This window comes from Pinus tabuliformis, chromosome 4_2, assembly GCF_031772625.1.
Source record: "Pinus tabuliformis cultivar Carrire ecotype Pingquan chromosome 4_2, CPIR1, whole genome shotgun sequence".
NCBI lineage: Eukaryota > Viridiplantae > Streptophyta > Pinopsida > Pinales > Pinaceae > Pinus > Pinus tabuliformis.
This window is the reverse complement of record NC_142304.1, coordinates 523296046-523319179: the sequence shown is the minus strand read 5'-3', so window position 1 is coordinate 523319179 and position 23134 is coordinate 523296046. Positions and strand designations below refer to the sequence as shown.

The following is a 23134-nucleotide window of genomic DNA, read 5'->3' as shown; positions in this document are numbered from 1 at the left end:
TCCAATCATGGGTCTATATCTGTAGATGACTGTTTATGTACATGTAATGAAAGTTTATAAGTTGAGCATGGGTATGCCTTCCCTCAGTGATTCATGTAAAATCAAATATCATGATATATGTATTGTAATTGATGCAGGTCACCTTCCACTTCGATACCTCCTCATCACATCGTAAAGCATTTCATTCGACATTGGCATTTTTCTGACTTCATGCTTTAGGGGGCAACTGTTACAGATCCATTTGGGCACATCAAATCCCAACATTCAGATCAGTGATTTAGGACTCATCAAACCCTAAAATCAGTTGTTTCATGCCCTAAACAAGTCAACCCTTTGAATGCCTCCTTCCTAGACAATTTCATGACTTGAAGACATCCAGGAATTGCCTCTAGAGGGACCAGCACAGGTAAGTCCTTATGAAGGTGCGTTGCAGAGCAACTAAGTCCACTGCCAGGGTGCTCTGCAGAGCACTTAGGCTTCCTTTCACCTACGCTGGGCGAGAATGAGTGAAATTCACATAGGGTTTGGGAATATTCTTATCTTGTGGAGTCATCTAGAAGTTTCCATGTCTTATCAACTCCTATGAGCTCGAAAATGGATGAGGAATGAGTTAAGGATCATCCTATCCTCTCATCCCTTCCTCCATGGAACTAATTCTAAGTATGGAAGGCCATTCAATGTCACCATTAATGACAAAACCTCCTTCATCTTCCTATAAATTGACCACTCATCTAAGTGATCAGGGGTTGGATTATGTTGAATTGTAAGGAGATAATGTTGCTATGAGACTTGACTTTGGAGCAAATGATGTGATGCCACAAGCTTGTCTTGCTTTTGATGTGATGTGGATGGGATCCAAGCTGGAGGAATGACTTTGAATCAGACATTGATGGTTGTAATTCCTTCTTCTATCTAATAAAGTGTTTGAACCTTTTTCCATATTTGTGTTCTTTCATAATGCTTATATGTATGAATTGCTTCTGATTCCTTTCATTTATATTCAATGGATCATATGCTTTGATCGGTTTTTGTCTTCTGTTGTGTTGACAGGGTACTTTTCAAGCGGATTAAGTACGGGAAGGAGCGACAGAATCGATACAAGGGAGACAAGAGGAAAGCGGAACTACAGGTAGGCCTTCTATCCTCTCTTCTTATCTATTGTTTATAGGGAAAGTCTAAAACACTTTAAACTGTTGTTCTATGCACAACTACTTGTCTAGTGAATTAGTATTTATCCGTAGATGCGAAATTCTCCAAAACAAAGAGTAAAGTTAAGTTTCTTTGATGTTCTAGAAGAGTATTTGATGCATGACTCTAGTGTTAAATTACTAGATTAAGACTCAAATGTGTTGAACCAAGTATAACTAAGGACTTTCATGTTTCTTTGGGCTATTATACAACAATATGGCCTTACAAATTCTTAATCAATTGGGAGTAGAAAAATAGTACTCCCACAATGTGTTAGGGTTGTAATGCCCAACAATTCAATGAACAATCAATTTAGGGAGGTTGTTATATCTACCACAAATGCTCAATCTATAGACGAAAATTCTCACAAGAGCTATAGGTTTCTAGCACATGTTGTTGCCTCTAGGAATATACCAATCCCTATTGAGATTGAGCACTCTTCAAACTAAAGTGGAAACCTCTCTCGATATGTAGAACACAACTTTTTGTTGTTTTTAACATTGTTTAACTTTTAGGTGTAACACATTTTTCATGACAGCATTAGATTTTCTTTTTGTGATGACAAAGCATCTCCAATGGTAGGACAATCTCCTATTTGAAGCTTCAAAATGAATTTGGCTTCATAACCCAAAGTAGTTGTGATACCTTCATGCAATCCTCCACCTTGTGTTTTTAGTAAGTTTGAGGGTTTGATCTCGCTCTGTCACTAAAACTTACCATAAGTGGAATTTATGTAAAACTGTAGCCACGGGCATAGGTGAAAGTGATTCCCCCAAAGGAATATGACCATTACCCCTTAATATAGTTCCAATTTGGTTCCATGGCCTAGAGGTGCTCAATAATCATATCAAGGTGTCTTTCGAGGCATTGGCTCTATTTCAAGAGAACATTGAGCAAATGGGGGAAGAGTAGATTGAGAATTAGTTAGGTCCTCATCACTTGAAAAAACTATAGGAGCAACAACAATTGGTGACTTGTGGTTATCATGTGATGGTTGGGATTAATATATACACCCCTCCCATGTAACAACATGATATATTGTTGGCAAGTTGCTAGCTTTTTGAGGAGGTGAGTAACAAATTCCACAATTCTTATGGGAGGAGGCTAATGTGAGTGGTAATTCAAAAATTCTATACTATTTTGCAATGATAAAATGAATTACATTTAGGCTTAAACCCTCACTAAATATGCTTTGTTTTGACCTTATTTTGCAGGTTTTGTTCTTAAGAAATGGAAGAGTGCAACCTATTTTTGAAGAAATTCTTTAGAAGTGGCCATTGTAGTATCACTTGTAGATCAATATAGGGTGTTGGACCTTGAATCAAACAAAATTGGTTGTTATTCGCTATGATCTCATAAGTATATATAGAGTGTTAGACCTTGAATGAAACAAAAATGGTTGTTATTCAATATCACCTCCAACTCTGACATCAACAACTTCATTACTTTCCCCAACCATTCCAATCCATATGAAAGCATAAGAAAGTGATATTGTTCGTCAATAATTTTTTCTAGTGGTAATACCAAAAGTGGTTTGAGGAATCTTTTGTTAATGACAGGTAATCTCAACATGAGATAGATGAAAATATTAAAATGTATTTCATGTGATCATAGGACTACAGACAAATTATGTGAAGACTCCCCTGGAAGGGATAATTTTCAATGTATTTGCGAGAATTAATCACCGATGTGTAAGTTTTGAAACTCAACCTCCTTTACTCTTTGGAATGCCTAAGTATGTGGCAATATACAAGTGACAAGACATTTAACAATTAAATATAGATACATAAAAATGCTCACCAATTCATATATCAAAGCTCCCAATAAATTTATCTTCTTCTTTTTTAAATATAAATTTTAAATTTTAAAAATATTATAATAACAAACAATTTTAATCCATTATATTATTTTAAATAATTTTAATTGAATGTCTTAAAAAAAAAACTACACTTTTTTTAATAGAAATTAAATAAAGAAACATCACCTAAAACCTTCCATTAGTCCCTTTTTAGTCCCTGCCCCTTCGGGGTTGCATGGACTATAGTAATCGACAGATCTACTTTCTATTAGTTGGGCACAAAGGTTAATGAATTGCAATAACTTTTTTTCGCTTTAACCAAAGTTTTTGGTGTTTATTATGTTTTTTTATTGGCATTTTGGTTTGTTATGCAAAGCTTTAGAATGGCCATCTTATTTGGCCTCTTCCCGAGGTAAGGGGCAGAAGAGGCCTTAATATGGTACCATATAAGGCTCACATATGTCTACACTTTTTCAATAATGGCGTAATGCTAGCATTAATCAACTAACATTAAATGTTTATTCCAAAGACATAAAAATAACCATCCACAACCCATTTTTTTGTTGAAATGCCACCTAGCTCACCATGCAAATGTTGGTGCCACGTACACCACCATGCAAAAAGGTAAGGGCTTGCGTCAGCGCCACCTTCATGACCATGCAAAAGGTAAGGGCTTCGCGTTGAAGGAATTTGCAGGTCTTAGATAATAAGCTTCTCTTAACAATTGAAGGAAGTTGCAGATCTCGAATGACAACATAGGAAGTTGCAGGAAGTTGTAGATCTAGAATGTTGCAAATCTAGAATGACAACATTCTCTTGTTGGACATCTTGTATGACAACATTCCCTTTAGGTACAACTCCTTCACTTGCTATGATATTTGATGCTATTTTTTGTACAGACCAGGTGTCGTTAGGAGAAATTGTGCACATTTTAGATGATGTCGTCATTGATCTTGGCACGAGCGGCGACTGATTTATGCATTTTCTTATTACATTTCAAAATCCAGCTTTGGTGGGTGAGAAATTGGGACGAAGAAGTGAATGTGAAAATTCGAGCAAATTCCTATCTCTACATGCTTGTTATTTTCCACCTCCGTTTTCCAAGTTTTTTCCTTGTTTCTATACTCTTTAACACAGAAACCCCTAATATTATTAGGGCTTCTTGCAGGGTAGGTGCTTTAGACCCTACACTGATAGGTTCTTTTAGGTCCCTATAATACTAGTGATTCCCCCATTACTATTGTCATTGTATCCCTTATTGTTATTATTATGCCCCATAGAATCCCACTATTGTTATTTTTGTGTCTTTATATTATTATTGTTAGGTCAGCTTGGTTATATTGTGACCCCTTAGACTCCTATATATAGAAAGGAGGTTTTGTCATTTGTATCATCCAAGAATTGTTCATTTGTGTAATGTAAAGGAGGTTTCCCCCTTGAATATGCTGAATAATAAGGCGTTGATCTATCTTTTCTATCTTTTTGTGAGCTAGTTTCATAACATTTGGTATCAGAGCTTTGGATTCTAGGGTTTCACTGCTCCAAACAGGTCATCGTGGAATTTTCGCTATAACTTTTTTTCTGCAACATTTCAAAAGCAAAAAAAAAACCCATTTGAGACGTAATCTTGGTGAACCTTGAGTCCAAATTTCATATCTTGTCTTGCTATATTTTCGAAGATATGATCTGAGGAAGTTCGGGTTTTTGCAAGCTCCAGAATTTCATCTAAACCACGTCATCGTGGAATGTTCGCTATAACTCTTTCTCTACAAAGTTTCAGAAGCTAAAACAAAAACCCATTTGAGAAGAAATCCATCTGAACCTTGGCTCTGAATTTCAGATCTTGTCTCATTATATTTTCGAATATATAATCTGAGGAAGTTAGGGTTTGTGCAGACCCCCAAATTACATTCCAAACAGGTCACCTTGGGAAAATCATCATAACTTTCTCTCTGAGCATCAAATTGAATTTTCGTAAGAAGTTGCAAAAAGAGGACGGACTGTAGTTTTTTGGGTACCATTTTCAGAACCTAAGGTTGAAACAGTGACCTGTGACACGTCGTACAAGTTCGCTCTACTGAACAAGTCTATACTCAGGTCATCGTGGGAGATTTGGCATAACTCTTCATTGGAGAATCCAATCTTGATTAGACTTGTGGAGTTAGAAATATTACTCAGAGGGTTACCATAGGAAGAAAATTCAAACCTTGGAGATCCAAAATTATAGAAATACATCAGATTCAATATCAAGCTCCTACAAAGTGGGAAAAAAAAAAAGTGTGTAGTTTTTTTAAAATTTTTGCATCAACTTGGTTTGAAAAATTAGTTTGAAGGAATTAAAAGGGCATAGTGAAGCATTATTATCGGTAATTGATGCCCCGAAGAAAGAAAATGGAAACACCTAGTAAGCAACCTAAAAGCTCTAACATGACTCATGAAGAAGAGGAAGAAATGCAACATGATATATCAAAATTACGAGACCAAGTGCAACAAATGTCACTCGCACAAAAAGTAACAGAATCTAAGATGGATGGTTTAAAGAAAGAAGTAGAAGCTAAGATGTATGGCGTGGAAGCTAAGATGGATGGTTTAAAGAAAGGCGTGGAAGCTAAGATGGATGGTTTAAAGAAAGGCATAGAAGCTAAGATGAATGACGTGGAAGCTAAGATGGACGGCGTGGAAGCTAAGATGGACGATTTGAAGACAGATTTGAAGACAAGCATGGAAGATTTGAAGACATATTTGACAAAGTTTCTACAAGAAATGCTTACTAATGGCGAAAGGGTAGTAAAGGAAACTCATGATGAGAACAAAATAAATGTTAATCATGATTTCATAGCCTCTAACGTTGGATCGAAGAACCACCATGTTCCAAAGATCAATATGAGGAAGTTTGATGGCAAGGATCCCAGAACATGGATACTACAGATGGAGTAATTTTTCGATCTCCATAATGTGCAAAACACACAAAAGTTACACATTGCAACTTTATATTTGGAACCAAATCAGTTTGTATGGTATCGATGGATTTTCTCTCGTAAACAAATTGTCACTTGGGCTATTTTTACGGATGAAATTGTAGCACATTATGAGGATACAAAAATCAACACTTTTTTTAGCCAATTGATAAATCTCAAACAAAAGGGTTCAATGATGGAGCACATTGAGGACTTCCAAAAATTGAATATAAGGGTAAAATATATTCTAGAGGAGCATAGGATTGATGTGTTCATAGGGACTTTAAAAGATAACATCCAACATGAGGTTCGCCTTTGGGAACCAGATTCATTGGAGAAGGCATTCAGGTTGGCAAGAAAAATGGAAAGAAAAATTATGGCAATAAGGACGCCTACCACTCACAATCATAAAGATGGAAATGTTACTGCCCCTAGCCATCCACAACCTACAAGGTTGACACCACAACAATTGGAAGAAAAAAGAGCAAAAGGGATTTGTTATAGTTGTGATAGCAAATACACTAAAGGTCATAAGTGTGCCGAGAAGAAATTATTTTACATAGATTGTGAAGAGGAGGAAGAAAAGGAACAAGAAACGTCAAAAGAAGAGGATATACACCAAGAAAAAACCCTAGAAAAAGAAGAAATGAATCTGACCGTATCTTGTAATGCATTGGCTGGAATTACCACTCCTCAAACTATCAAGATAGAAGGGCATATCAAGAAGAAAAAGGTAATAGTGTTGATTGATTCGGGAAGTACCCATAATTTTATTCATTGTAAGATAGCCAAGGAATTGAATTGCTTCCTATATCTAGCACCAGAGTGTCAAGTGATGGTTGCAAGTGGAGGAACCATAAATTGCTCAAGAAAGTGCCATAATATCAAGCTATCCATGGGAGAATATGTATTGAATAGCCCAATGCTTTCCATTCCAATGGGTGGTGCTGATGTTGTACTAGGAGTCCAATGGCTACAATCCTTGGGTACAATAGCTTTTAATTTTCAAGAACTTTTCATGAAATTCTCTGCAGAAGGAAAGGAAGTTGAATTAAGGGGTATCGCCGGGAAACCATGAAAGATAATCAGCGCTAACGGAATGACAAAGCTTCTAAAGAAAGAACAACGAGGCATAATTGCACAATTATGTTCACTAGAGGTTCCCACATCAAAATCATCCATTTATCCAGATCTCCAAAAAGTCTTGGACAATCATTCCAAGGTATTTGAGACTCCCAAAGGCCTCCCACCTATTCGTGATCATGATCATGCTATCAATTTGATTCCAGGAAGTGTTCCTCCAAACATCAGGCCTTGCAGATATCCCTATGTCCAAAAGAGTGAAATTTAACATATGGTTGCAGAAATGCTAGAGGCTGGTATAATTCAACCTAGTCAAATTTCTTTCTCTGCTCCAGTAGTATTGGTTCACAAGAAGGATGGATCATGGAGCATGTGTCCAGATTATAAGGAGCTCAACAAGCTCACTATTAAAGATAAATTTCCCATTCCTGTCATTGATGAATTATTGGATGAATTGCATGGATCAATTTACTTCACCAAGTTGGATCTTCATTCAGGATATCATCAAATCAGAATGAAGACTGAAGACATTCCAAAAATAGTATTTAGAACTCATGAGGGTCATTATGAATTTTTGGTCATGCCTTTTGGCCTTACTAATGCACCTTCTACATTTCAAGGTTTGATGAATTCCTTTTTCAAACCCTTCCTTAGAAAATTTGTGTTAGTATTTTTTGATGATATACTAATCTACAGCAAGTCTTGGAAGGATCATGTCCAACATGTTGACATGGTGCTCAAACTATTGGAGGAGAAACAAGAACTCGACAGTGACGAAATCGATCAATTTCAGAGTATCTCATCAAGTGGAAGAACTGACCCGTTGAAGATTCCACATGGGAGGATGAGAATTTTATACAGAAGCATCCACAACTACTCAAGCATTTAGGACAACACTTTTTTGAAGGAGAGGGGCATGTTAGCTCCCTATAATACTAGTGATTCCCCCATTACTATTGTCATTTTATCCCTTATTGTTGTTATTGTGCCCCATAGAATCCCACTATTGTTATTTTTGTGCCTTTATATTATTATTGTTAGGTCGGCTTGTTTATATTGTGACCCCTTAGACTCCTATATATAGAAAGGAGGTTTTGTCATTTGTATCATCCAAGAATTGTTCATTTGTGTAATGTAAAGGAGGTTGCCCCCTTGAAGAGGCTGAATTCTAAGGCATTGATCTATCTTTTCTATCTTTTTGTGTGCGGTTTCATAACAGGTTCTTACATAGGTAGTGCGCCAACCCAACAGCCAATGCACGCCCCTAAGCAAGTGGGAGCGGTGTTGGTAGACATGTTTTGTAACAACCCTGGTGAAAAATTTCATGTAATAAAAGTTAATAAAGACAAAATAAGACCACGGTTAAGGGACACTTATTCCAAGATAAATGTTGGGAAAATATATCTTAGTGGGAATCACTATATGTGCGTTTTGGCTAAGGAAATTGGCAAAGGCTAAGGCAAAGGCATTAAAAGGCAAAAAGGCATTTTTGGCACATTTATTTATGAAAATAAAGGAAATTAGGAGAAAAGTAAGGTGAAGCTCACAGGTTGCATGTGAAGAGGAAATTGAAGAAAAATAATGGAAAATGAAGAAATTAGAGGCCTCATGCATAAAAAGGCTTCTGAGGAACAGTGCATGTCTTTTGTCAAGTTCAAGTTTGGAGCTCTCTCATTATTCTCTCTCTCTCTCTCACTCTTGACCACTTAGATTTTTCTTGGAGCATTCTAGCTTTGGAGCAAGGAAGGAAACGCAAGCAAAGGAAAGGAAAATCAAGCAAAGGGAAAGGAAAGAAAGAAAGGATCAAGGAAAGGAAAGCAGGATCAAGCAGCTTCAGCAGGAATACTTGCAGGTAACCTTTTGCATGTGTGATTTCCTAGCTGGTTTGGGCATGCATGGATTTGCATGTTGGTGTATGGTTCTCTTGTTGTCGGTGGCATGGTTTTGCTGGGTTATGATAGTGGTTTTTAGCCTAGCCTTGCCTTTTTCTAGATGACATGGTGTTGGTATGTCTATTTCATTTTTTGAGTTATGGTTTGTCGAATGGATTTCATAATTTGGGGTGGAGGTGGTCTCAAAGTTCATTCCCAAAGGCCTAGGAATCCTTTGACCAGTTTTGGCGAGATACACGGTAAAGCCTGAGGGAGAAGTCTTGGTTTAGGGCCTAGTGATCTGGGTTTGGATTATGGTAAAGCCTGAGAGACTGGTCTCGGTTTAGGGCCTAGTGATCTGGTATTGGATTGCGGTAAAGCCTGAGAGGAAAAGAAACAGAAAATTCCTCAAGGATAGTGATGGATTCCAGATGGCATTCCAAGTTTTGTTTGGTTGTGATCAGAGCACTGGTTTTAGTTTGATCACGGTTTGATGAGGGTGGAAGTGGTTTAACCTTTGGATTCCCTTGGTTGTTCTTGTATTGGTTGTTCTATGAGATCCCACATTCATGCTTGGAATATGGCACGGGGGTGACTGGCTGAAAGAGAGATTTGGTTCAACCATGTCTATGGTCGGGTGGTATGTGGAAGTCCTGAACCTGGTCAGATTTGCCTATGATTAATAAAAGCTAAGTTCTCTTACTTTTGAATTGATTTATATGTGGATTTAATGGCTGCCATATCTCTGATATTTACATGGTTTTATGTTGGTTATAAGCATGGTTAAATGATTGGTTCATGTCATGGTTATTTCATGTATTTACTTGTAACTGTTAAATAGATGGATGCAAGACCTAATTGATGATTTAGTAGGTCAATGGAGAAGGAGGTGATCTTTTTGGTTATGTTTCACAAGTTGTTTCAGTCATTTATGCTATGTCTTGTATCTTAGACCTATAGGTTGCATTGATGCCAAGTGTTTGACAGAATGTCAGTCCCGGTTGGGGATGCTCAAGCCTAGTCTTGAGGTTGATTTTGATTGATTAGAATTTTTATCATGTCTTTAATGAATTCTTAATGTTGTAGCAAGTTCTGGGCAGAGGTCGGGATTCTGGTCTAGAAAAGTGGCTTGAATCTTGGGATCGCTGGCATAGAACTGGAAATTTTGGTCCACATTCACTGGCAGGCAGGCCTGTGAGAGCGACTTTAGGTTGTTGGACGCTCCCTTGCCCATATCATGAGAGCGACTATGGCCTAAGAGATCCAGAATAACAGTGGGACCTAGGGATGTTCTGAGTGGTTGACTTGTCTCCTGAAGGTTATGTTGATGATGGTGGATGATTGTGTGTGATGTTATGTCGATTCCACTTCCTTAAGGTCACATAGGAGGTCGAATCTGATCATAATAGCCTCTCTTCTCATGTTTACCCGGTTGGCATGGCTACTTTGGGTAGACCTGGGAGTGGGTGTCACATGTTTTTAGCATCTAGCATACAGTTCCTCAAGTTTCACTAGGGTTTGGTTTCCTAGAAGCACCAATAGTCAAAGTATTGTTGCTACTCTTTATAAGGAACTTCAACCAAAATTGGCTTGAGCCAGAGAATTGGATGTCCTCCTTTTTGTACTTTTTTTTTAAAGCAGTCAACAATATAGGTGAGGCCATTTTAAATTTTAAATTAAGATGAAATTGGATGTCCTCCTTTTTGTACATTTTTTTTTAAGCAGTCAACAATCTAGGTGAATTTCATATATGTTAATACATACCTTCTACAAGAACCTCACATAATTTGTTAATAGGAGGTCAGTTGCAGGGAGAGCCCCTGTGACAATTGTCTAGTCAAGAGTACAAGGTGGTGATTTCTCCATGAAATCTCATCTATTATAAGCTCATCACATACCAAAGATGCAAGCACGAGTTACTACAACAGCTTTTTTTTGTATGTAGGACCTTTATAGGCCCTAAAGCCTCCATTAACATAGCTTGTATGAGATTTAGATCCAAGGGCATATTCCTTAAGCTACTTATAAATAAGTTAAGCATTTGACAGCTCCCTGCAAATACAACGATGCCAATCCCAATTGTTTCCAGAAAGGATAAGGAAAGTGTTTTGGTTCTATCATCCCTTCCTGAACCATATATGTAGCCCACCCATCCCATTCCTTATTGAACCTTGAACCACCTTACTATTGCAATTCACCACACTTCACTTAACCTTCGTAGTTTATCTTCAAACTTCCTCCTATTTTAATAAATTTCCCTCTCGTAATCGACACACACTTATCATAGTTTGGAATCACCTTACTCTCCTCCCAATTCATTTTCACTTTCCCTCCTATTTTGAATATTCTTCCTATCGGAGAACACCCATCCATAATACTTGTTTGTGACGTAGCGAAGTGGCTAGCACTGACATGCATGTTTCCTTTGATGCTGCTAGCTTGAATGCAGGGATCTCCCACCATTCGATCTTTATCTTCAACTGGATCTCATTGCAGAAGCGCCTGGTAGAGAAATCTCAATATAAGCATCAGAGCAAGCTCCAAATAATCATGGACCAGAACTAACCTCATTCTTCCTTCCAAAGAAAAAAGGCCCCTCACCTTCATGGGTTTTGAAGATTCATACCTATATTGCCGATAAACAGCACTAGGTGCTCCAGCGGCAGTTACAATAGCTTATGTAGAGAGAATTTTACACTGGTGCAAAGTACTAGACCCCACCTTAACCCCAACCTTCTTGAACATTGAGTGTGGTGAGGGGATACATGGGTTGCATGAAAGCTTTGCATGCCAACCAATAAGTTTTATTTTTTATTATTAACTTCATATTAGTTATTATATTTAATTTTTTAATTTTTATTAACTTTTCTCTCAAAAAGAGCTGCGAATTTAATATAAAAAAATAGCGCCACCCTTGCATGCAACACGCATGTTCTTTTTTATGGGGAAGACCTATCGGAGGACACTATATTGAAATTGGTAGTCATGCCATTTATGAACCAATTTGTCCACCTATCATCCATTTCTCTATTAAATCCAACATTTAGTTTTGTTGAGTCCCTGCAATTTCTTTGCACTACATACATATTTAGTGCAGGTTGTAGGTTCAAATATCTTTCTAGAGTGGACATGGATAACACAATGTAGGTAGGAAAATTTCCATTAAAATCACTTAATGCATTTTTTTCATGAACATTCGTTTTCAGTGCTTCATTTTTTGGTTGAATATCCTGACGATATCACTATTAAATATGGCTAGCAATCTAAAAACTAGATGATAGAAAAAAGCTTGGGAGCTTATCTAAATAATTTAGAAGAACATAGTGCATACCTAGTTTGTAGAAGAGGGGATATCAAATCATGATGTTGAAGCCACAAATATCGTGAAGCTCAAGCATACAATATGTTCAGGAAAAATCAGTCATTGGTCAAGCTAAATATTTTGTGGGAAATAGTGGCTTAATCTTAATGGGAGTGTGAAAGGACTTGGCTACATTGATGAACATAGGTATTGACAAGATCAAGCTCTAAGATTGATGGCCAAAATCCATTATAGATAATGGAAATATATAAATTTAAAGGGACGATGAGTTCAGAAAATGGTAAACCATTTGAAACATGTCATGCTTATGTTTATACAAAGCTCTATTGCTAATTTTTAAAACTAGTATTCAAGCTGCATAGGTGGCATTTACTATTGGGCTCAAAGGTACATGGTTTGGAAGTCTCAGTAATGCATCCTTAAAACTTCATGTTGGGTCAAAGAAGTGTGATGGAGTGGATTTGATGGTGATTTATGTACATTTAGTGGAATGTTAAGTAAAGTGGTTTGTGGCTCTCCAAATCTCATATGAATCTTATAAAGGCTCTAAACCCTAGCTTGATGACTGTTGCATTTGGGACCTAATTAATAAAGATTAGATTATTATAATTGCAAATTTATGATATAATAAAGATTAGATTATTATAATTGCAAATTTATGATACTATTCTAATTTCAAACTTTCCCAGAAGAGCTTAAAAGAAATTGTTGGTGGTTTACTGCCAGTTGACAAAGTTGCAGGCCTCCAATCTTATGGATTCATGTATCATAAGTCATAGAAAATTGCAAATACCCCACATAAATGATATTATGGATAATTGCTTATGCAGAAATATCCACAAATAAATTATTGATAGGATTTCCTTAGTTATAAACTTAGAACTTAGATGTATAGAGAATTGGCATAGAGTTACACTAATCTCAGAGTGGCATTGTTAAGTATGCTAATACATTTCTTTTTCCTTTCTGCAGTGATTTTAGTTGATGGAAAAGCTTAATTTTATTTGAATTGAGGCATAATAGTGGACAACTTTTTATTCCAATTTACCAACTTTCTTAAAATCCTCATTGGACCTATCATAATTAGTATTTAGCATATCCGTCAACCAAAGAGCATATACATAAATGGAGTCTTCAGGTCTGTTGTTTGAATCGCTAGAAAATCACTTTTAATAATGTGTATTATTAGCTCCATTCAGCTAATAATTTCTTAGCAATCATTTAGTCATATTGGTCATTTGTCCAAATTATTAATAGAGAGGGAAACGTGATGCTATTGCTTTGCTTATGATTGAATATCTTTGTTTAAATTATTAATGTAGTTATTCTTTTCATCTGCCAAAAATTTGTTTCTTGAAATGAATGTTTTTAATTTTTCTATAATGAGATCATATATTTGAAATTTTGTTCAGCACCATGGCTTATCAAGGACACCAGTTCTGAGTTGATTGATCAAGATATAATGAATATATAAATAGTCTTATTGCAAGGTTAAAAGATATGAGTCATATTTTATTGTCTTGGATGTCCTTACTGTGGCATGTTTGTTATTCATATGATATTGAACTTTGGAATTAAAAAATGGTGGGTTTTGTTTTTACAATCACAATGCAGATTTTAAAAATGGAAAAAAATTCAATCTCCAATCTCAAAGGAGATGCACATTCACCTATATTTTCTTTAGAAGATGAGGTAAATATGTGTTTCTGCTTTCTCAATTGTACTGCAATTTTTTTCCATTACTACATGGTACTTAGGTTTGGTAGTGTGTTTGGGATGTGATATGTAAAGAACATTGCTCAGTTGTGACCATGTTCTTTCTCAAGCCCTGGCTACTCAACACCCTTCTGCTTGATGTCCTATCTTCACATATTTTCAGTCCATTGCTCTGGACTTTTGTTATATTTGAAGTATGTTAATGATCCTTGTGTTTTTTTGGTCTTTTATAAAAAAAATTGCCCTGAGATTGAGATTATTATTTCATTTTCTATGAATAGGGAATGTCTGGAAGTGAAGTGCTAGTTGTTGATGCAGAGGATAATGATTTATCAGTTCATGGTGAAGCATTGGAAGTTCCAGAGAATATGGCCATGGAGGAGAAACACCTAGAAACAATTGTCTTTCTCAATGAAGCCCTATTATTTTTTGTCATTTCTGATTTTTTAAGTGTGTGAGCCAATGACTCTAGTGGAACACCAATTTAAAAATTTGGCATTCTAGTTTATTTTGTCATGGCATAGTCTTGTAAACAAAATGTGAATGTTGATTTTGCTTAAATACAAAATTCTCTTCGTTGTGTATGTCTTTTGACTCGTTGCTTTACCACGGTCGATGATTATTGTAGGATGGTGAGATATATTTAATTATGTCATGGCATAGTGTCATAAACTTTGTAGGAATTATGGTTTTGCTAAATTACAATGCTTTATATTTTTATATGGATTTTGTCATGGTATTGTTGGTGTACCACAATACCATGCCAGACACAGTTCTTGCAGTAAGGTGTATGATTAATTTTATATGACTGGCAGGTGCTAAACATGGGTCTTGTGATAATGTGTGACTCATTTTTTAAAGCTTGGTAAGTTTTTTAAGTTCGTGATGTTTTGTGTATACTAGTGTTGTGTGCACTAGTGTTGGCTAATGATTCAGTCATTTGTTCTAACAAACTGATTTCTTTGTATAGCATTCATGGTCCTTGAAATTAGTAAATGTATAAATGATTTTTGAAATTAGTAAAATCTTTCACTTTACAAAGCATTATTCTCCTTGAAATTTGGAATCAACAAACATTTCTTAACGCTTCTCTGAACCTCCATATGGCTAGACAGGCCATGAATTTGTTCCCATGGCTTAGAAGTTGAAATGAAAATTTCAATTAAAAGTAAACAAAACAAAAAAGAGGAATCCCCATGCATGAAGCCTAACTGTGGCCCATCTTGTCAATAACATGCTCAAATTATTAAAAAAACATGCCATAAACCTCTGAATTTCTTACAAAATAACAACCCGACATTTTCATTCATCTTTTGGTGTTTTGATTTTTGTCATTGTTGTTTGGAGTTTTTGGTTATTCTTGTATGGGGTCATTGGGCTCCTAATCATTTCTATTGTGGAGTTTTCTTTGTTGTTTGTTGACATCTGCTAGACCAGAGACTTACATATTTAAGCCTTGTGGTTCTGAGGTATTGAGCTTACTATTTAGTATTTTTTTATGAATTTGATGTTTAGGCATTTGATTTGGAAATTGGGTGTATGTTTTCTCTTTATGATAATTATATGATTTAAAGGAATCAATGGCATTGAAATTGAGAGTATATACTTGGCATTAATATTTATTCTTTTATATCATCAATAACAACTTATGAATTTAATTTAAATATTTTTTACATTATTAAATGTTTCTTTTGGTTTGTATGAGTATCTGGTGAGAAATGGTACATAAGCATATTCAGATTGGTTACTGTATTGGGTGGTGAAAATGCCAGCTTTAGAATCCCCATCTCACCGTCCCTGACCAAATGAGGTCAACTACCTTTCCTGTAGCTTGTACCTTTGCTTCTTAATGCCACTGAATGGTGGGACAACAATTGAAACTGGAACTTACTAAGATACTAGTGGTGAAGCAACTAGATCAATAGGTTCAGTCCTAGCACCACCAGCAGATAGAGGAGCATATCTACTAGTAGCAAGACCAGAGTGAGAAGTAGAGCCAGACACAATAGCTTCTTTCCTAGTATCCCTTCTTGTACCAGATAAAGATCTAGAGAAAAGTGTTCCAGATCGAACATATTTATAGTTTACAGACCCATAGCCAGTGGTTTATGTGATAAATTTTTTTGTAGATCCAGAAGTAGATGGAGCATTGAAGCGAGCAAAGCCAGAGACAGAGTAAGTAGAGCTGGCCAAAGAGAGATATTATCCTTTGGAGGTTTTTTGCACGAATAATCCAGGGCCTTTTATTAATTAAGGCTTTAATAATTCTGAATTGAGCAGCAATAGTTTCCGCTAATGATTGTGGAGCAAATTATTATACTCATTTTAAAGAGTATGGCTTTTGAGATAAAGATATATAAAAAGGCCCAGCCTCAAGGGCAAGGGAAGCGACATCAATCCTAGTTCCATTATGAGATCAAAGATTCCTTGGATGGAGATATCAAAGACACTAAGTTGCCTATACCATTACCTAATTTGCCCAAGTATGATGGCAAGGAAAATCCTAGTTATCACATGACCATGCCAATGCGGTGTGTGAATTTATGGATTGGGATGTCGTCGTGATAATGCAATTCCCTAGGACCTTAGAAGGCTTTGTTCTAGACTGGTATTATAGGCTAGAATTTGGTAATTTATGTTACTTATGCCCTTTGATTGTTACCGGGGGGAGAGACTTCATTCTCACCAAGTAAAATCCCATTCAGTCCTGTGTTGAATATGTGAAGATATGGAGGGTCGCTCTCCATGCTTCCCCTAGTGCCCATTATAAAATGTTTCAATTCAAACTATCTGAACCTTTTATTAACTCTTTAGAGAAGGACTACTTGAGGGGGTCATGAAGGTCAAATGTTGTAACTATGTTGAGGCTATTTAAGTTGCCCTTAGGATGGACCAAGTTGCCCAAGTGCTTGGAAATAAATCTTCTTATGTTCCTTCATCACCGTTCAAATAGGCCACTAGTGATGGTGTCATGGATTCTAGCCAAACTAATGGTCAAACTTAGAAGTCTAAATCTGTCAATATGGTGTTGCTCCAGAATCCCAACCTCAAGCTTCCTAGCCCACTTTTCAGCTTTTATCAAGCCATCCTCTCAAGCCCAAAATATCAAGCCTGCAACTGAATGACATGCACACAATATCCCATAAAATTCTGAAGGAGAATTCATATCAATGTGGTTGATGGTAAAGGATGGGCTGGATTTTGGTGCTAAAAATTTTGTGAGTCAGGTGCAATACTTTCCATGGTAGTTTCTAAACCTTTCTACAACTCTAGCCCATAGTATGAACCTCTTACAAATTCCAGTGAGAACCAATCAACAACTCAAAGATCAACTACTTATCTTCCATTATGGATTTTATTTTCTCCAATTGACTGTGGCAAGAACTTGTTGCTTCACAACTCCCCTTGTTTCAATAAACTATTTTTCATGAGCTTTGATTGAAGCCCCATTAAATTCTTCACTTTCGCAATTTTGTTCAACATAGATTTATAGTTTTAAATCACAGTAACACGCTTTGAGTAGAAAAGGAAAAGAAATCATTAATATCATTGTGATAGTTTGCTTGTGTGATGTTTTTACCATTGATGTCATTTCCTCTTTGTTGGGTTGTAATTACGTTATAATGTATATACATCAGACCTAGAAAATTTTTCAAAAAGGGATGTGACAAATATAATCACACTACTACTCAAAGCATTCATTGCCTATGTTCATGTCATTGTCAAAGGTTTATGTTGATATCTTGTATATCAAATTTTGTGTAATTACTAATTTGACAAGAGTAATGATGTTGTGACCATGAGAAATGTAATTTATTTTTTTTAACTGAAACGGTTGTGATTTTTATTTATTGCAGAAAGGATGGTGGGTCTTTGCCGTAGCGACCCCTATTACATGGCTGATTTCCTTTTTTTACAGCCTTTCAGCTATTACAATTTCACCCTTTTTGGATGAGTCTTTCCCCATTTGCAGTTAAGCTTCCTTTCCTGAGAGTGCATCCAATATTCGCCATCCGGTCCGCTTCGCTGTTGGAGTTTCTGAGTATGTGGTAGAGCTTGTATGAGTTGAAGTCCTGTAACACTCTCTTCAATCTGTCCATAGTTTTATTGAGGCCAACATTGTTGAAGAGTTCCCCTTTGGTTAAATTTTTAATTATGATTTCTGAGTCTCCGAATACTTGGAGATCTTTGATTCCTTTCTCCCTTGCAATAAGACAGGCGTTGAGTAACCCAAGGAGCTCAGCTTGATTATTGGTTTTCAGGCCGAGTCCCCATGCAAATGAATCTCTTTATGTCCCATCCACTGAGTAGATGACCCCTCCAGCACTGGCTACTCCGGGGTTCCCTTTGGACGCCCCGTCAAAGAATATGGTAGTTAAATTTTGGGACCTCCACCATTTCTGGAAGATGTCGTCTGGTTCTCTTATTTGCCAATCTGATTTAGCTTTCAGGGGGTGCAGAAGATATTTTCGGGGGTGAGGTTCAAGAGCCAGCCACCTCTTTTCTTCCAGCGTGAGCAGAGGGTCATCTTTGTGGTATTGCTGTTGGGCCGTTTCCAAGAGGAGAGACTTTGCTTTGGCTGCAACTTGAAGCGGGGATTGCTGTATGTCTTTGAATATCTGTTGGTTACGAGCCAGCCAAATCTGCCAGCAAACGTATTTTGGTATCGCTATCCATACCTTGCGCCAGAAGGACTTGGGAGGTATGCGCTGAGGGTAGAAGGCATTCCATGTGGCAATGAAATCCGGGACAGAAATCTGTGATGGTATGGAGATCTGGAAATCTTGCAGGATGAGTCTCCAGACCTCTTTGGCAAAGAGGCATTCCAGAAAAAGGTGCTGGGCAGTTTCACTGTTTCTTTTACATAGATCACATCTATGAGGCCCTTCAATCTTCCTCTTTACGAGATTATCCCCAGTTAAAAGTTTGTTGTGCGCTAAAGTCCAGTAGAAAAAAATTATTTTTGTGAGTGCCAGCGGCTCCCAAACCTGTTTCCAAAACGTGGGCGGATGATTACTGTTCTTCGAACCTTGGAGCGCTCTATAGCCTTCAGCTGAAGTGTATTTGCCTGTCCGCCCCCATCCCCAACTGTCTCTCGTGGTTCTGTTGATCGGCGTAGCGTCTTCGAGGAGCTCCTCCAGAAGGTTTTGTTGGTCAATTAAATGCACAGGTGCTCCGTGGAAATTCCAGCCTGCCCATTCATCACGTCTGTCCCAGTTTGATAAGTCGTAGACGCTGTTTATGTCTGCTCTTTCTAACCATGCCCTGAGCTCTGCGATTTCTTCATTCTCAGCTAAAGGTTCGCACCCCATTATGCGGTCTTTCCACAAGTGTGTGCGCTTTCCATTTCCGATGATTCTGTACAAGTGTTGCTTGAAAAAATTACTGCTTTTGCAGCAGAGTCTCCAGACCTGTGTACATGGAATTGTGCTGTCAAGATGCATTATCCTGAGAGCGACATTGTCTGTGTATTTTGACCGCAGAGTGATGCTAACGGGGTGAGTAGGGTCGTGGATCAATTTCCACAGAAGCTTGCCTCCCAGCGCTGTGTTGACGAGCGAGGGATCACGAATTTGCAATCCGCCCTCAATGATCGGTCTCTTGACCAGGTCCCAGTTTACAAGGTGATTTTTTTTTTCATTTCCTTTCCCTCCTTGCCATAAAAAATCCCTGAGAAGTGAAGCGGTTTGTTCCATTACTTGTTTAGGAGCCAAGAGGAAAGCTACTTGGTAAATCGGAAGAGCTGACAGCTGGGATTTGATGAGAATGGTTTTTCCACCTTTTGTTAACCAGTATCCTCCCAAAGCTTTGATTTTGGATTTGATTTTACTGATGATATCAGTCCAGAGAGACCTCTTGTTCGTGCCTGAGATTATTAGAAGTCCAAGATACCTGAACCTGTCCCATTGTGCATGCCCTTTGAATCCTAAGATCTTCGCGATGTTGTTGATCTCCTGCTGATCTGTATTCCAACTGAAGATTTCACTTTTGTTCTCATTGACTAGAGCACCAGATACCCTGCAATAACTTCTCAGGACATTGTCAAAGGCTTTCGCTATAATGGAGGAGGCGCCTCCCAGGAATAGGGAGTCATCCGCAAAGAGAGCATGATTCAGGGGGGCTGATCCATGGGAAGGCTTGAGGCCAGGAAGGGTGCCAGCATTTCTTTCAATTGTTAGTTTTCTGCTAAGAGAGTCCGCCAAGAGGATGTACAGAAAGGGAGAGAGGGGGCATCCTTGCCGGATGCCTCTTCGAGCTTGGAAAAAATTGGTAGGGCGTCCGTTGATAAGGGGGGCAATCCAAGGGGAATCAATACAAGCTTTTATGAGCTGAATAAATTGCTGAGAGAAGCCAAAATACTGCAATACTTTGTAAAGGAACAAACGATTAACTCTATCAAATGCGTTTGCCATGTCAAGTTTGATCAACATACCTTTCTCCCCACGCTGCTTGCTTGAGTGGATGGTCTCTTGTACCTGTATGACATTGTCCAAGATGTTTCTGCCTTCCACAAAACCTCCTTGAGAGCTGGAGATCAATCTTTTGAGCAGAGGCTTGATTCGATTGGCTAAGATCTTGGCTATTATTTTATAAGAAGCGTTGCACAACGAAATAGGCCTAAATCTTGCAAAAGATTTAGGGTTGGTTTCTTTAGGAATTAAGGCTAAATAGGTGGAGTTGGTTCCTCCTCCTATCTTAGCTTTTTTCATGAAGCCTCTTATCATTTTAAGGAGATCCACTTTTATGACTTCCCAACAAGCTTTATAAAAATGGATTGTGAATCCATCTGGCCCAGGGGCCTTGTCAGCTTCCATGGACCAGATAACCTTGATGATTTCTTCCTCTGAGATGGGTCTGCAGAGAGCTATGTTATCTTCAGCGTTGACTAGGAGAGGAATTTTGGTGAGGAAGTCTGCAGTTTCCTCATCGTTGCCTTGGGTTCCATCATTGTATAAGTTCCTGAAGTGATTTTTGGCAGCGTCTTTGACCTGATTGAATCCTTTGCAAACTTGGCCCTCCGTAGTTTTGATTTCAGCTATATAGTTCCGGGACAGCCTGGCTCTGTATTGTCGATGGAAGAATGAGGTGTTGCGGTCCCCAGCCTTCAGCCAAAGACTTCTTGATTTTAGTCTCCAATGTTCTTCTTCAGCACGAAAGGATTGGTATGTGGAGCATTGTGCTTTTACTTCCTTGTCTAGAAGTTCTGCTGTAATGATAGTATTTTCCATATTTATCTGCAGAGAGTGCAGCGTCTGGACTGCCTCTTTTCTTTGATTGGATGGAGTGGGGACTGGCTTTTTGATCCACTCTTTCAATGCTAGTTTTGTGGCCTTCAGCTTTTGTTCCCATATGTAGCTGGTGGATCGTGTAACGGGTTTAGCCCAGGCAGCTTTCACTGTATCCATGAATCCCTCTTTTTCGAACCAAAGCGGACTGAAACGGAAGGGGATGGGCCCCAGATCTTCTTCATCCTCCAGAAGAAGTTGAATTGGCTTGTGATCTGAGGTTAGTTTAGGCAATATTTTTGTTATGATGATTTTTTTGTTCATCATGAGGGTGCTTTGGACTAGGAATCTGTCCAGGCGGGCAGCTATATGTTCCGATCCAGTTCGATTATTTGACCAAGTGTACCTCCCGCGGATTGGGTTAAAGTCAAGAAGGTCCCAGTTCTAGAGGAGCTCCTCCACAAATGCCAGCATGGGATCTCTGCTACCTGATCCACCCCTTTTTTCTTTTGGATTCAGCACTATATTAAGGTCTCCTGCTAAAATAATATTGCTTGGGGAATGTTGCACTAGGAAAGTTGAAAGAGAGTTCCAGCAGTCTCTTTTCTCATAATAATTAACAGGGACATACATATTGAAAAGAGAGATGTTCAACTTACTAGCTTTATGCTTGAGTTCTGTATAGATCCAGTGCTGAGTTTCTTTAGAGTTTTGTAGCTGGAAAACGCTGTCCGACCAAAGAGTAGCCAGACCTCCAGAGGTACCCCTGGCACTGATTGCCTTGCCTGTATTTTTGTTCCACTTTGACTTACTGATGTTTAGAAGGGCTTGCCCTTCAATCTTGGTCTCTTGGAGCATGAGGATATCTGAGGGTTCTGTTTTGAGTAGATCCTTGACTGCTTCTAATTTAGAGGGGTTCCCCAGTCCTCTGCAGTTCCAAGAGACTAACTTCATTATTTACTGAAAGGGGGATTGAGGCCTCCCTTGGAAGGCCTCGGTCTGGTATTTCGACCGATGGACATTTCTATTGTGGCTTGGCTTCCTTGGGTTTTGAGTCTCTCTGCCTCTTCTTCTCTCATTTCTTTACGGGATTTCCTTCCAACTCTTTTGTAGGGGCGCTCGTAGGTTTCATCCTCCGATGAACCTGAGCTTTCTACAGCTTTTTTCTTTGCCACTTCTGCGTATGAAGGGTTGGATGGGCTGCCGTGGGTTACTTCGGCCTGAACTGCTTTTTCTCCTTCTTTGCTTGGAGGGGTACTTTCTTCCTGCGTACGATTTTCCTGCTCTGGGGAAACAGGGTCGATCTGAGTGCTTGTTGTCTCTTTTGTTTTTGCTTCGCCTTCCTGAATAGGCTTAGTGCTGCTTGGGATTCCTGATGTGTTTCCTTTGCCAGTGCCTTTTTTTGGGAGGGTTGTTTTCTGAACTAGAGTCCATTGATCCCCATTTTGTTTGTCTGGTTGCTCTTCTGCCCTTTTCTTACAGTGCTTGGCGAAATGTCCATGCCCGTGGCAGTGTATGCATTTGAAAGGTAATTGTTCGTAGTCCAGCTCCTGGATATGCGTCCATCCGGCGACAGTGAGCTTGATTGCTTCTGGTAACCCCTCCTCTAGGTCGACTTCCACACAAATGCGGGCACAAGAGTACTGATCTTTTCTTGCAGCTTTACCAGCGCATTTCCGATGTTCTCTAGGGATTTTTGGTTCCAGCAGTGGAGCGGCAGGTGGGGAAGTCTCACCCAGACCGGAACAGCTGATGGGACGTCTTGGGAGGGGTCGAAAATCTGGGGACCATTTGTTCAAATACAGTCCCTGCGCTCCCATAAAATATGGGCCATTTCTGAAAATTAAACTTCTGTCTTCTATGCTTTCAAAAACAAAGACGAAGTATCCTTTACCTACAAAGTAGCTTTTGACGCCTTCTTTGATGAGGGGGTTCCAGTTTCTTTGAGTCCAGTCTTCTACTGATTTAGGAGA

The 23134-nt window shown here is 38.3% G+C and overlaps 1 protein-coding gene across 1 annotated transcript; it reads right to left on the bottom strand.

Annotated features, from left to right (window-relative positions):
• Positions 1–18224: 18224 nt before the first annotated feature.
• Positions 18225–21341, bottom strand: LOC149170288 (uncharacterized). Its single transcript, XM_089425503.1, has one exon. It carries the CDS (start codon positions 21339–21341, stop codon positions 18225–18227), a length of 3117 nt encoding a protein of 1038 aa, XP_089281629.1.
• Positions 21342–23134: the final 1793 nt, after the last annotated feature.